This window comes from Coenobita brevimanus, chromosome 93, assembly GCF_032717465.1.
Source record: "Coenobita brevimanus isolate Jiangsu-jjx chromosome 93, ASM3271746v2, whole genome shotgun sequence".
Classification (NCBI taxonomy): domain Eukaryota; kingdom Metazoa; phylum Arthropoda; class Malacostraca; order Decapoda; family Coenobitidae; genus Coenobita; species Coenobita brevimanus.
Window position 1 is genome coordinate 60,808,457 of NC_137046.1, and position 16,281 is coordinate 60,824,737.

At 38.4% G+C, this 16,281-nt stretch overlaps 1 protein-coding gene across 1 annotated transcript; it reads right to left on the reverse strand.

Annotated features, from left to right (window-relative positions):
• Nucleotides 1-1,568: 1,568 nt before the first annotated feature.
• LOC145412456 (solute carrier family 35 member F5) lies at nucleotides 1,569-14,413 on the reverse strand. The gene is made up of 10 exons (XM_080282341.1): nucleotides 14,325-14,413; nucleotides 11,408-11,506; nucleotides 9,375-9,524; nucleotides 8,212-8,322; nucleotides 7,116-7,268; nucleotides 6,750-6,932; nucleotides 5,830-5,986; nucleotides 4,579-4,738; nucleotides 2,938-3,183; nucleotides 1,569-1,956 (listed from the first exon to the last, which is right to left on the reverse strand). The coding sequence occupies exons 2-10, from the start codon at nucleotides 11,492-11,494 to the stop codon at nucleotides 1,719-1,721; spliced, it is 1,485 nt and encodes a 494-aa protein (XP_080138467.1). The 5' UTR covers nucleotides 11,495-11,506; nucleotides 14,325-14,413; the 3' UTR covers nucleotides 1,569-1,718.
• Between the last annotated feature and the right edge of the window lie 1,868 nt (nucleotides 14,414-16,281).

The window sequence follows — 16,281 nt, forward strand, 5'->3', positions numbered from 1 at the left end:
GGCCAGCGGTACCTCTCAAATACACATCAAAATTGCTGTCTCCTATTATCTGGTCATCTCCACCCAAGTACTGTACTAGGTAAGAATGCATTGCTTTTCCGACTGTGAGTAGCACTTACTGTTTCTTTTAGATATGGCACAAGACCCACCTGCATGCTACAAGATGAAAATTAAACACTACTTCGGTATGTATTGCACCAACCTACCTTAATATTATGCAGCTTATGATTAACGCTGTCAGTAACCACTGAATATTAAAATACTGTTTATTCTAAAAAAATATTCACTGAAAACTAACTACTTTTAAGGAATGTTATAATCACAAACAACTGTGTCTCAGTGTCATAGTCAATTCTTAAAGCAATATTCCTGAAGTCTCATTTGTTAAAAATCTATATATTAACTCCTTCAATCTGGTGAAGTTCAATTTCATCATTACAACTGTTAGATGATTTTACTGAGCAGAGGTGATTCCCCTAGCAGTGAAGGGATAAATGAAAGCTACAGCTAACCTCCAGTTCAGTAAGCCTCTCCTGAAGTTGAATAAAATCATCAAGAGACCTCAAAGATAAACTATAAGTCACCAGGTTCCAGGAGTTAAAATCATATCATACAGCTACTTCAAACTTTGGGATATAATATACATTTAAAATATCAATCACTGCCCATTCACACAGCATTCCATCAGCAACCCTACTTGGCTGACAAAAGAACATTATAGAATGCTTGTTTCTCAATTATTTCACTTAAACTCATACACAGCATAAGCTGTGTCATTAGGAATTTCCAGTATCAAATTTAGCAAATAATTCACTACACTAAACCTCTTGCTAGTAATTTTTTTTTTTTTTTTAAGGAAAATAAGAATATAAAAGAATAGCTACCACTGTAACAAGCATGAAAATGAAAATTGTTTTTAACGCCTCCACAGTAAGAGGACTGTCCTGGCAATAAAATCACTGGGGAGTAATGAAAGTAAAGCAGAAAAGTAATCATCATAGTGCCAGGATTCTGTGGGCTTGAATGATGAGTGAACAGAAACGTGGCCCACTGAACTGGGCAAACTTAGGGTGGGAAAGAAGGTCCAGATGATGATAATAATGATGATGAATGAATTAACATACCAAAATCTCGATACCATTTCAAATACTGTAATACTGGATTATTATGAACTAGTCTATTACAGTACATGGCATCTGTGGCACTACTATGCATAGAAACTAGAAAGTATACTTACTGGAAACTGTTATACCATTTCTTACTACCCAAGCCCTTGAAGAGAGAAAGGTACTGTGACATGTAACATCAAGCAGACAGTACAAAAACCCCTAGAAAAAGTAACACAGTATTCATGTGTCTAGGCTCTCCTCGTAAATAATGAGGACACAAAATGTAGATTTTGTATTTCAAATTACATTCAGTGTTTCTACTACTGACCATGAAACATGGCATCTGAATGCTTTAAGATTTTAAATATTTTTCTTAACAAAGTCAATCTAAATAAAAATTTGCACTAATTACAACTGAACTTGAAATTATCTTATTGAAGTGTTCTGCTCTGTAATGCTTCAAATCCTGATGCATATGAAGGAGAGCTGAGGAGTTGAAATGCCTAATTTCTTTTTTTTAATGATACTGATGGAAACATACTCAAAACCAATTACTGTCTTCTTAATAACTCACCTGAAGTAGCAGTATGTATTAGACATTTTGTACCATCAGACATGATTAGTGAAGAGGTTACTTGCTGACGACGAAAGAACAGAGTTGCTACTAGTGATGGAAGAATCTGAAGTTATGAGATTTGTGGCATCACTGTTGGATGCATGGCAGTTGACTGAGGTGGTGATAAGTGTTGTGTCCACTTCATCATCATCGTCTTCACCACCACCACCATCCACCTCGACACCATTCACAATCAGACTCTCCCTCTCTAACCCTTCAGTGTCTACCAAGCTGAGGATGCAATTGAAATTACATTAAAAGGATTATCAATCATTCATTCATCTAATCCAGTGTTGCCTCATGAGAAGCGTAGAAACCCAGGGCTAGGCAAGTTGGTCCTGACATTTAAGAGCAGAGTGACCAGCCTCGCTCATCTCTAAGTGGCATTACTTGAGCAACAAACCCCAACCACCCCTTGGATATAAACCTACACAGGCTCAAACTGATTGGAGCACCTTAATTATCCACTAAACCACCAGACACCATAATATGGTTATATGGTTACCATCCAGCATAGTAAATGGTTTCCTGAAGTACAGGAAACCATTTGGCTTGTCACTCAATGTAGAGTCACCCGTAAACAGAAGGACGAGGAAAGAATGATGGAAAGAAAGACAGAAGAGAAGTAAAGAAAGACAGAAGAGAAAGGTAGGAGAGAAGGAAGGAAGAGAAGAAAGGGCAGGTACCCGAAAGCAGCACTACATCAAGTGAGTGGATGATAAGCGCCCCCACCTACCACCAATTACATTATGAGGATTATAAATGTTGTAATTCTGATTGCAGTTTACACAAAATAATGTCTTTCATTTATGTGGTAGGATCACAAGTAATGTGTTTCATAACTATAACTTCTGTAACTTTCTGTCACCTACAAACCCTTGATACAGCCAAAATCTATTGGGTATCACCAGTTTCTCTACTCCTTCACCTACTTTCAATGAGTACAGCATAGTTCAAATGTGCCCAGAAAATACTTATATGATTACCGGTAACTGTTCTTCACATGGTAAAGAATGGTAGAGATTCCACCGATTTGTGGCAACTTGTATTCCAATCTCTCCAATCCTAACTTATCAAAGGTATCTTACATGGTAAAAACCTACACATGATTACAATTCAACATCAGACTATAAGTGCAGTTGTAATCACAGATGGCAAATGATCACAAACCTGGAAAATGAGAAACAACACAGTATTATTGTAGCTGCTTACCTGTACAACTGATTCCGTCTGCAACATTTTCTGTATATATACTTCATCCCATCCATTAGGGGATCCCAGTTTTCATAATGAGTGAGAAGTGATACAACAATAAATGACATCATCATGGGCAGAGCACCAGCGTATATAAAGACTGAGTACCGAATGCCCTTGAGCCATATGTCTGCCACCATGGTGAGTGGGATGGTTAGGCTGAGAGAAAGTGTGCCCATTAGGGATGATGTCAAGAAACAACCCCTGAAATATACAGTATTCTTCAGTTACAATTAATATGGTACCCTATGCAGTGTGATTTTCTCTATACTCAACCTATTCAAAACTAAAATTCAAGGATGATTCAATACTCTGCATATTCTCTGAATTTCACATCTAATGATCCATAATTATGAGTTCTGAAGGCTGTTTGCTCATTAGATAGTTATGCAAGAGAACAGTTATGGTGTGTATGCATTCATCCAAAAGACCCACTAACATTTTTACATGCTGAAAGTCACATAACAGAGTTAAATTAAGTGACTACTGAACATACATTTAATGTAATAAAATATCATCATCATCATCATCATCATCTTCATCCAGACCTCCTTCCCCAACCTAGGGCATGGTGAGAAGTAGCAATGAAATAACAGTGAAAAATTACTAAGGAAAATTATACAACTGATTTGTATTAATGTTCATTATAATTATGTGTGAACAAAAAGGAGTCTTACAGGTTAGGGTGTGGCATGCTTTGTAGAAACTTGGAGTGACGAGAGTGGATAGGATAAGGAATAATGTGATTCACGCAAGGTTCAGAATAAGGAGGTTTGTAGAAACCAGAGATGAAAGGAGTAGACACAGATGGCATGATCATGTGGAGTGAACAGGTGTGAACAATGGTGAACATGGTATACCTGAGCAAGTTCAAGGTGGGACACAGCATGGTGGGCCAAGAAGGTGGAATATAATAATGACTGTGAGAAAGAGAGGTATGGAAGCTGTTGATCCCAGGGAACTGACAAGAGACTGAGCTGCATGGATGAATTATGTACAGAATGTATGACAGGGTCTGGTGCCCTTTTTTAACAAGACAGACTTTAGAATGCTTCTGTCAGATAGGTAGGTGCGAAGCTAGGTGTGGATTTTTTTTTTTTTTTTTTTTTTACCCATCAGGAGAAGCCAGGATTCCACAGGCATGAATAGTGAATGAATGGGAATCTAGCCCATTCAACTGAACAAACTTTGGTTAGTGTCTCATTCACTCAGACTCATTCTGGCTCTATGGGCACCACCTCTCCCCACCTGGTGGTGGAAAAGGGGCTTGGATGATGACGATGATGATAATTATATTAACTTTTGTTTTACAACAGTAGTAAAAAACAGCTGAGTATTCAAATTTTAAACCTTTAGAAAGCTACACGGCAAACAGACATATAACTGTCAATGCCATTAAAGAGGTTCTAAATATGACAACCCTGAGATACCTAAACAGAGACAATTCAGAAGAGACCTGCCCTCCCTGGGAACTTTTTAACCCCTGAGGAACTAAATACAGTTAATTTTTATATCTTACTTCAATCACTATGTCACTGACTATTAAAGTAACATAGCACAAGTGAAAATACTGTTCAAAGATTCCCTGTTTCTACCCACCACAGCCACAGCAGCTCTGACACAACAGTCCCAATCAGCCCATTGATGGACATATACAGCAGTTGCTTAGGGTTAGGCCACTGGAATTTTTCCCATCCAACAACATCCAGCAGAGGGAAACCTGGCCACAGGATCAGCATGTTGAAGAGACCCACAAAACCTGAAGTAAAATATCCATCTACAGACTGGTCAAGTGGGGTTGGTGGAGGAGTAGTGCCCCTCCCTGTAAAACAATTAACTCTAAGCCTTGGCCACCCCGTTTGGGATACATGGCATCTGGCAATGAATGAATGAATGAATGAATATATATATATACAGTATAGTAAAAGTCCTCTCATTCAGCATATTCAGGACCAAGCAGGTGCCTAAAGTGCAGAAACTGCCGGAAAACCAGGAAATCTTGCTAAAAAGTTTCTAGCAATCATGGCCTGTCACCTCATTGCAATCACAGTGCCTGGCAAGTATTATTGGTCAACCCTAGGAACTAAATCGGACTTCGGTTTCTTAAGGTCGTATATAGCAGCAGAGCTCACACCAAACTCTTCCATTATCTTCTTCCAATGAACATCTGCGTCCAATGTTTTAAATAATTCAATCTTCTTGGTGATAGTCAGCACCTTATGGATGTGTTTTTTCACAACAACAGTAGGCTTTCCACTAGCAGAGGTCATAGTGCAACACAAGACCAAGAGGACGACCATAAAATGGCATGACAAAGTTTCCAAATGTTTGAAAGGTCCTGCTCACAAAGCCAGACACTCACAAGTCATGAGGGCACATGATGCATGCATGATTGGCAAGCAGAAGTCTTCAAAAGCGCTAAGCTCAACTTTAAAATGCAATAAGCTATAAGTGAACTGTTCAAACTTTCGCGCTACTCTGGACTTCAAAACGTGCTAGATACAGAAGAATTTCTTGGTGCTAAATTATTATGAGAAGCGAAGGATCTAGCGCCAACAGCGTCAAACTGGCCGATTGGCTCAGCCTATGTGCCAGAAGAGCAGAGAACTTTCATAATGGGACTACTGTATTTATAAAAATCGCCAAAAGACCAGAAATACCGTAAGACCAGATGCCGAATGAGAGGACTATTACTGTATACATATACAGTATATAGATAGATAGATATATAGATAGATAGGCAGATAGATAGATAGATATGTATATAAATGTACTCCAACACTGACTAAAACTGCTGAAAACATTGTTGAAGACACAGAACAGATTTCATACAATGAAGTAAGTTCTCACCAAAAAACATAGTAAAGTCCATCCTGTCCTCAGTGGGAACCTTGCGTTTAAGAAAGACCATATAACACGCATAGAGAATGGCTCCTACCAGTGCCCACACTACCCCTAGTGGGATCTTTGACCCCTCTTGGCTCACATCTTCCAAGCTCACTAACACCTGTAAGAAAATCATAATAGATTTTATCACTGTTCAGGCAAGAACTGATTTTATTTGCACAGGAGAAGGAGTTACTATCATCCGTTCTGTTTCATCTAACAAGTTCTGTAACTTCTTTCAGCTCCGTTGATGGCTGGGTGTAGCCAGACTGGAATATTAATCTGACTGGTAACCAAGGAGACTCATTCTTACCTCATAGCAAAGGCTCATAGAATTTCATGCAACCATGACTTGATATTCAAGTTATAGGATTGATTCAGTTTTGTCAGATGAAAATGAACAGACTACACTATAGTGTACTATCTCTTACACAATATACTGTATTTTGATCAAACAGGGTGCAACAGAAAAAAAAAAAAAAAAATGAAAATGGGAAATATATACCAATATTCATAACAAGACACATAAAAGGGTACACAGAGGAAGTGCTGTACCAACTGGCGATGTACAGCTGAAGACTTTTCCACACAGTACATACATGAGGCAACAAGATCAAGTTGTGATGGACTGGGCATCTAAATTAATTGATTACACTGAAACGTTGTGAATGGCTCTAAAACATCCAATATGACTGGTGGTCAGTTATCTGAGGTGGTTGTCCTGCTATATAGTGCCTTCTTCACACAAAATTATTATTAAGCTGAATAAAAATAAATCAACAATGGGTAGGGGGGGGGGAAGGAAAAGTATAAATATGAAGACCAGTCCACATATAATATACAAGACGACAGACAGATGTTTACAACATTCCAAAACTACTTACCACTCCCATGACCATCATCAGCACTGCCAACAGTTTGGATAAAGTGAACTTGTCAGCTAGAGAAGATGGGAAGATGGCAGCTAGAATCAAGGTGAATAACCCTGAAGCTGATGATATTATATTCACAACACCAGCTTTAGTATCACTGAGTGCTATCTGGTATGCATAGTTCCCTGCAAACCACTGAAAAATACAATTATTAAAAAATAAAGTGAGCATGAAATATGACAACAACATTACACAGCAATTACAATACAAATACTGCATTATTATCCAAAACCTGAAGCTTACTCAAAGAAAAAAGCCAGTGCCACCATCACTTATCATACACAGTACATACAGTTTTAAGAACCTCATCATCCTTACCAGCAAACAAAATATCAATGAAATTTTCATTACTTCCTTAACAGTTAGCTTATTTGCTTCTTGAATAGCCAGCTGTTCTGCTCGCAGAGAGGCTGAGAAAGACAGACGAGACATCATCGCATCTAACCCCTCAATTTCAGACATCTGCCGTACCTAATAATGAAGTAAAAAATTACCCTAATAAAAGTTCAAGATTTAAATATACTTATAATAACTACAATTATTATCATCCTGGTCCTTCTGCCCACCTATGGATGGAGAGAAGCAGGATTCAGGAAACAAGAAACTGAGAGTGTATGAAAAAAGGAGAACTATAAATAGCATGTCTAGTGAAATGGAACAGATAATCATACACATCATGCAAATCCAAAGAATTCTGGCTCCACCACTCAGCCTTACAAGTTGCACTTTTTTTTTTGGTGTGGGGGGGGGGGTCTTCATACCTACATATCACATACACCTTCCATCATCATCATCATCATCATGATCCGGACCTCCTTTCCCATCCTAGGGCAGAGTGAGGAGTAGCAATGTCCAGACAGCCCAAATTTGCCCAGTCCAAGGGGCCACTCTTCCATTCACTCACCATGCAAGCCCCTGATATCCTGGCTCTATCTGACATGCCAGAAACATTCACCATGTACTGCAGCTTCACATAAATGTATCTGATAGAGTCAATCCAGATGATGTCAAGTTAAAAACAGGTGCCAGATTTTTTTCACCAAGGTGGATTGCAAATTCTCTGGCCTGCCTTGAACTCTCACTCTTCCTACCCAGAGACATTGCAATCAACCATGGCCCTCACCTCACCTCCATTTGCTTAACACTTCAGTCTGATGATATTTTTCATTTTCTTCCTGATACAGTAGACTATATGGCACAAGTTTGAACATGACCTGGTGGTCCCTATCTTGCACAACCACAAAATTTCAAAGTATAATGACATATCTGATTTAAACTGGAAAAGGTTTGGCAAGAAACACCCTCCCAGTCTGTATGGCAAAAAAAAAAAAATAAAAAAAAAAATAAAAAAAAAATGCCCTGAATGGCTGTGATAGAAGAGGATAGACTGTTCACAATATCAGAGCACTCTTACCTCAGTAAGTTTACTGAATCGGACGGATTTTACTGAAGAATCATCTGACTCTCCTTCAGAGCTTTTTTCTTGAGAATCTTGCAACTTCAGAGGAACATACCGTGGTTCACTCTGTAATACGCAAACATATTTATGGGATTAATAACATACAATACATAAACATATTTCACACAAAGTATATACCCTATGCATCAGAGAATAATCCGCATGGTATTACTGGTTGACAATGGACATATGGAACACCAGATGCAAACACACATCAATGCAAATGGAGCTCAGTTTTAAGATGTTTGCACATAAATGTTCAAAGTTAGCACCCATCACTTGTTTGAATTTCTTTCAGACAAACTCTTATCCAGGGTAAATAAAAATTGCTTTCTTACAACTGTATCATGGATTAAATTAGAATGTAACTTTAACTGTATGACTGAGTTTCATTTTACACACACACACACTGGAGTTCTGTGTCACCTTTTGCTTAAGCTGGTGGGTGATCTATCTCCCTTCAACACCAGAGTGCTGGTAGTGACTGCACATGGCTTTAGCTAGTTTCCTATACCAAGCTATACAATCAAACTGAATACTGTAATGGGAAATGAGACATTTTAACTTACTTACAGTGTCAACACTGTTATCAAATTACAGTTTCCAGCCAAGTAGTTACAATCACAGAATAAACAAATACAGTATAAGCAAAACCAAGTGAACCAATTATTGATGCATGCAGCACACAACAAACACAAACTTAAACCTAGCGACAGAAAGTCACACAAAATTTTTTTTTGGACAGATAAAATACATACTAAATGTTGATTATCTGCTGTAAGTGACTCCTCTTCTTCTTCATTAATATCAACTTCCTGAAACAATACAAAGTGGAACGAGTTTTCAGTCACGCCAGTAGTACTGTAATATACAAACTCATGTCTAGACCACTTTGGGATTCTCATCTTCCAATTAAATAGATAATCATACAGTAATACTGACAGGTTGACAGGGATGCAAGTGGCACCATAGCCAAACTTCATGATGAATACTGGGGGTACTATATGTGCAAGTTTACATCTCAGTACTGTACAGGATCTAATGCCTGTCCATCACAAGTGTGGCAAAAAATTAAAATATCTGTACACCGTATGGTAATGGCCAAGGCTGTGACTGACCTGGTACATATGACGGGCATGGGATAAGCAGGAGCACTGCTGTCGCCATGGCTGCCAAAATATAAAGCCCAACAGATACAGGACAAACATACTGGTCTTGAGGTAGGTGCTAAAAAATGGCTTATCGTACCCAGAGTCATTGAAGATGTACTGAAAAAGAAAAGTACATACATACATATACATACATACATACATACACACACACACACACACACACACACACACACACACACACACACATATGTACAGTATATATATATATATATATATATATATATATATATATATAAACTATTAAGTACAGAAAAATAGGTTACAGTATAACATTATAGATATTACTGATGTCCACCATTTTCTGTAAAACAGTAGAGACGAAGAAAGCAAGACATTAAATAAAGGACACAAAGCACACTAAGTTATAAGATGTTTATAAGATGGTGAAAAGGGTGCAGGTTATCTATGTGAGCCAGAGGGTGGGAAGAGGTCAGATGTGGTAAAAGACCTTGTTAGAGTGTGAGGTATGAAAGCCAATAAAGCAAGTCATCTGACAGGGGATCAAGCTGGTTGGAAGAATTTTGTACAAAGGAGTTACATGACATGGGTTTGATGTCCCTGTTTTTATCTGGTGATGTGACAATATGCAGACTGTGTTTAGCTGATAGGTAATGTGAAGCACATCATTGTGGATGTTATACCTGTAAGATGGTCAAGATTGTGGAAGCTTAAATGGTGAATAAGTCAGTGTAAGGCTTATAAATTATACATCTTATTGATTAGTTTCTCACTCCCTGGCCCAACTTCACTTCATTCTTGGATGGGAAAAGGAGGCTGGTATGATGATGAATGAAAATGATTCATTACTGTGTTTATGGTATATCAGAATGGACACAGGAAAGACTGTCCATACAGAGGAATGCATCCATAAAAATTACAGGCCACCAGGGTAAAAATGAAAATAAAATAGTGAGGACATCCTTTACAACAAAGTAAGGTGGTAATTCTTTATCAAACGGGCATGGCGATTCCACCGACAACAAACTCACGATCTCAATGTAAGTAATTTTGGTACTTATGCAACACAGATAGTTAACTGTTCCATTGTGGCTGAAAGAAGTGATTGGAAAAAAAAAAAAAAATACTGTACTGTATACAGTACCTGTTATAGGGTATTTAAGGAGGCGGCCAGGTAGCCCGTGGCAATGTTTACTGACGATCAATCTCTCCGACTGACTGTACTGTTTACCAACCATCACTCTGACTAGACGCGTCAGTGTATCCCATGTCAGAGCAATAGGAAACTTAATGATTTAACTAATCCAACCTGACCCCACTTGCATTTGACAGCCAGCTTTCAAATTTAAAAATGTGCATTAGAAACAATAAATATGGCCGGCTACTGGCAGACGTCAGCTGAATATTTACGCATTCCAAATCCTCATTTATAGCTTTCAAAGGTAAGTTTATAAAAATCCTAAGTAGCTGTGGTAATCCAAGATTAACAACAAGTAACCTGTGAAAGACTCATTTCACTAGAAAGTATGGAAAGGCTGTTCATTCATTCATTCATTGCCAGACGCCATGTATCCCACATGGGGTGGCCAAGGGCTTAAAGTTAATTGTTTTACAGGGAAGGGCACTAATCCTCCACCAACCCCACTTGACACGTAGGGATACCAACAGCATCTGCTGTTCCCAGGCGGTCACCCATCCAAGTACTAACCAGACCCAACGTTGCTTAACCCTTTTGGTAAAAAATCAATATTAAGGTGTTATAAGGTATTATAGTACTGTATTCCGTAAGTTTGTCATCTGTCCTCTAGCTGTAAGAACAAAGAGTTGTAAAGCAGGGATGTGCATCATGATGTAAGATGGAAACCTGTGGAAAAACTACCTAAAACCTTATCCCATGTTTGGAATAACAGATTACAAAACATACAGTACTCTGCTGTTGGTTAAAAAGTTGTCTGAATAAATCATGAGTGTTAAGGGATGGTTTCACTAATGGAAATGTCCACTGTAACATTTAAGTTTACCTCTGTAAGCTCTGATGAAGCCACCCATATAACATCAACCAGCAGCAAGATAATGATGCCAAGAGCCAGACGATGTCCACGGTTCATCCTGGATCATTACTGCAAGGAAAAGTAATCCGACAGTCAGATAAACAATGCACTATTAATATATTACAGTGACCCTGCACTTTACATATTTTTAGATTATGCTAAACTTAACTCATTAAAGCAATTAAATGCCTGCTACAAGATAAAAGAATTACTTTACAGAAGAAAATGAAAAATCTTTTAAAACAGACACAACAGTATACAGTATCTATCTACCTATATCTACCCATACATATTAATCCTGGAAGTAATGGTCACTTTGATACCTATTATCATATAGTAATTTCTTCTGATGAATCCCACCTGGACAAAGAACTGTAGTTACCAATGTTCCTACCATCAGTAATTATCTTTACCTTCATCATTTGTAACAATACAACAATGCCATTACCTCGCTTATATAATTACTGTAGTCCTATAACCTACTGATAACTGAAACTCCCACCACCATTATCACCCCCTGCAATAAATAAACCCAGACAGGATCCTTGTATGTGCTCATTACATCTCACATCTTCATATCACCTGTTCGTTTGAATTACACACTTGAGATTGCTGTGACCCTCATCTCTTCTGCGCTGACAACACATCACAATGAACTTTTACGTCAATGAACTTGCACACTGCCTTGCCATCGCCATATCCAAAAGATTAACTAATTATTTTTATTATCATCATTACATTATTATTATCATACTAATATTATTACCAATATCATTACATTATTATTATTATGGTATCATTACATTATTATTATTACTATTATTAGAGTCAAGTCGCCTATGGCGCGGACTTCTAAGGGATAGTTTTCTATGATACGGCAAGGTGCCACAACCCCCAAAAAACGAACCAGGCAAGTAAATTACCTGTGGCGTGGGGGCGCAGCAAGGATTGAAACGCGCCTCTTGCCTCGGAACCCCCAACCTTACCTCTTCCACTTTAACACTATCATCGTCGGAGTTAGGTATGTTCAGTACTTTATGCCCTTCAAGCCCTTTATTATTTATTGTTGTGTTTAATTTGTGTGTAAATACATGCATTGACTGATTGCTTGATTGTGTGCGTGTGTAAAGAGGGGGGAAAATGGGGAAAAGAGGGACTTTGGGCAAACGTCCAGAACCGACTTCCATTATTCCCATAAGTTTAGCTATTTGTATGGCACGGTTTTCTATGGTGCGGGCTTGTTCCAGAACAATTAGCTGCACCTTAAGCGACTTGACTGTATTATTATTATTATTATTATTATTAGTGGTAGGTGGTGGCAACCATCATCCACTCACTTGATGTAGTGCTGCCTACTTCTTCCTTAGCCTTTATCATTCTTTTTCTGTGCCAGCCCTCCTCTCTTCCCATTTCTCCCATCTTTCCTATCACTTCTTACTGGTTTTCTTTCCATTACAAGTGGCTTTACATTGAGTGACAGGCCAAATGGTTTCCTGTAAGCCATGAAACCATTTACAACGCTGGGTGGTAACCACCTAACCAAACCATATGTGCTCCCTACATGTCAATAAGAGGGTTGGTGGAGGGTTAGTGCCCCTCCCTGTAAAACAAATAACTCAGAGTCGAATGGCCACCCCTTACGGGATTATGGCGTCTGGCAATAGCTAGATAGATAGATTATTATTATTACCAAACTGTGTCCAAATCGACAAATACACCATGAGGACATTTACCGTATATTTTCACTGCTAGCAAGCCCTTGCTCCTTCTTCCTGTTAGTCATATTTCAGCACCATACTGTGCCATGCTTTATGATTCATCTACGGTATCTCCTTCTAGCCTATTTTCTTATTTTTTTTCTCTCTCTCTTTACAAGATCTGGTGAAACTGCCAATCTTCTTCCTGTCTGGATTCTGACCTAATTTACCATCTGTTCTTTATTCTTTAAATCTAATGAAGGTGGGCTGGTCATCTCTCTCCTTTCCCTGCTAACTTACTGAACCTACTCTATGGTTCATCTAAGATATATTTTTTCTCAAACTTTCCTTAAATTAATAATATCCTCACACATCATCCTGTCTTCCTGCTCCCTCTCTTCACAACTTTCCTCATCAGACTTAGGCATAACATACAAGTATTACAATGTTCTTTTCCATGTTCTCCACCACTGTTCTATCTATCTATCTATTGCCAGACGCCACAATCCCATAAGGGGTGGCCATTTGACTCTGAGATATTTGTTTTACGGGGAGCAGCACTAACCCTCCACCAACCCACTTGTTGACACGTAGGGAGGACTGGGCAAATTTGGGCTGTCTGGACATTGCTACTCCTCACCCTGCCCTGGGGTGGGAAAGAAGGTCTGAATGATGATGATGATGATGATAATGACCAATAAAAAAATAAACAAAATAACAAAACTATGGTCAAATACAGTAAATATCATTACAAGTTGTGGATCTATTCCAAAATGGTGAATTTCCCAAACAGCTGACACTGTGAACTATGGAAAATTATTAATCTGTCTATATATACCAGTGGAACTGTGGATTAAACTAGAAAAGATAATAAAAATAAAAATGGCAACATACTGTATGGGATAAGACTACTGTTAGCTATCTAACCATGTCACTGAACTGTTTACTCACCTGGTTGGGTATAAACAAAGCTTTTTATTATATTAACCTTAATGATAGTTATAAAACTTGCAGCCTTCGTCATCTGCATTTGATTATAAATAAATACTGTGAAGAAAAATCCGTGACTATATATAAATGCTGTGAAATCTGAGTAATTTTCACCACAAATGATAGGTCTATCGTTCACTGCAACACCAGTTACACATAAACGACACTTGTTCCTGTGAAAACTATTATTTCATATTTACCTTGATGCTTTGATGAAAGAACACAAACATCCAGAGAAGTGTTTCAAAAAGTTTCGTGAAGGAAGACAGAGGCAGCAGATGACATCCTTCCCTGCACCTTCGGCCTCTTCTTCTTCTCTATTGACCATTGAGTAATTGAGTTACAGAGAGTATTTCAGTCATCTACGTCTAGCCCTGTGGGAAAGGTTCACCAAAGGATCCTTACGGTACTATTAACTGCTAAAACAAATAGAAGGAAGTATACGGTTTGGAAATTTTTGTTACTGATACAAGTAAAACAGTAAAGCCTCCGGCAGGAGAATATCAACAGTACATTAGTGATTAAAATGACTATAATCACCCTCCCCACTCCCATCCTTTGATAATATACATTACATATACGGGAAAATGTAAGAACTGACTGCAACAATCAACTAACCTATTACCGTTAAAATTGTTTAGCAAAATAAAAGTAACCATTACTCGTTAGCTAACTGCTCTCAGCTGACTGTCTAGTGGAGACTGGCGACACTGCAGCGATAAGAGCGAATTTTTTTTTGTCATGTGGAACTTAACTTTTATTTTATTAATTAAAAATTTATGTGTTTATTCACTGATTTGCGAAGTCCACACCCCGATACAGACGCAGTGAACGTGTGCGTATATATATATATATATATATATATATATATATATATATATATATATATATATATATATATATATATATATATCCAGACCTTTCCCATCCCCTTGTGGGAAGAGGCCCATAGAACTACAGGACGCAAAAGGGGGACAGTTGCATCCACGCTGTGATAGTAGTGTTCTTGCTGTTCTCGCCATACTGTAGGTAAGTTATAGGTATATTACTGTACTAGCCATATATTCTTATGCTAACAGAGGATTTTCTCTCGACAGCCCACTGATTGTCGTGTCATAAACGTTGGGCCGTTTGACCCCCATAGTCGTGACCATTCGTGACATCAATAAACTGGAGGTCGGTCATTATGGCGACATGACAGCAGTATAATGTCATTCGTTGAGTGTACAGTCTGAAGAGTGAGTTATTATTATGTTCACAACTGTCGTAATAGTCAGGATTGAGAAATATTTAGAATTCTACAAGCAGTTGAACACAAAGAATGTCAACATTCTCGAGGGAATGCAGGACGGTTTCCACACGGCCACAGCGGCCTGCCATATTTCTGTGCAGTTTGCCATTATGATTAATGAACATCTCTGTCTATAGCCAGATGCCGTAAAACATAAGGGTTGCCACGAACAAATCGCCTCCATGTCATCCAGTCACTGCCCTTAGGCATTAGGCAGCCCTTCCTGAGACTCATACCCCCGCACTTTCATATAACTTAAAGATCCCACAGTTTCACCCTCGATCTCTCTCTCCCATCTCCACCACACTTACACTCTCATTCTTCATCCACTCCACAAGACCAAACCCGTCGTATTTCTGATGTTTTCAGTCACATCTACATCACACAGCTCTTTTACGTCGTTATTTATGTCATCTCTCTCACCATTTCATGCTCCTCTCAGAAAACTCATTGCTACAGCTCTTACTCGGCTTATGACCATCCACCGGGGTCCAGGCTTTCGTACTTATCACACACCTAAATACACCACTCATATTTTCCCGTTCCTGATTGTTCTCATCTCGTCTATGACTTCATTTCTCTTTTTACCAGCCACATTCACTTATATTTTGATTCTGTATACATAGCGAAAGGCATTCACCAAGCCATGCAACCCCTGTTCATCTTCCCTTAACAGTGTTGTATCATCAGCAATGAACTTAAAATCTCTAAATTTGTTTGGATGTGACTTGAGTATTGACCCCATAAACTTTAAAAAGCCTCCTCTCCCCCTCCCCGCCCAACAAAAAATTTGTCTAGAGGCATATGCCCAAGGAACCATTGTTTTAAGTGAGGCTGAAGGAATAAAAGAATTTCAGTAAAATGAA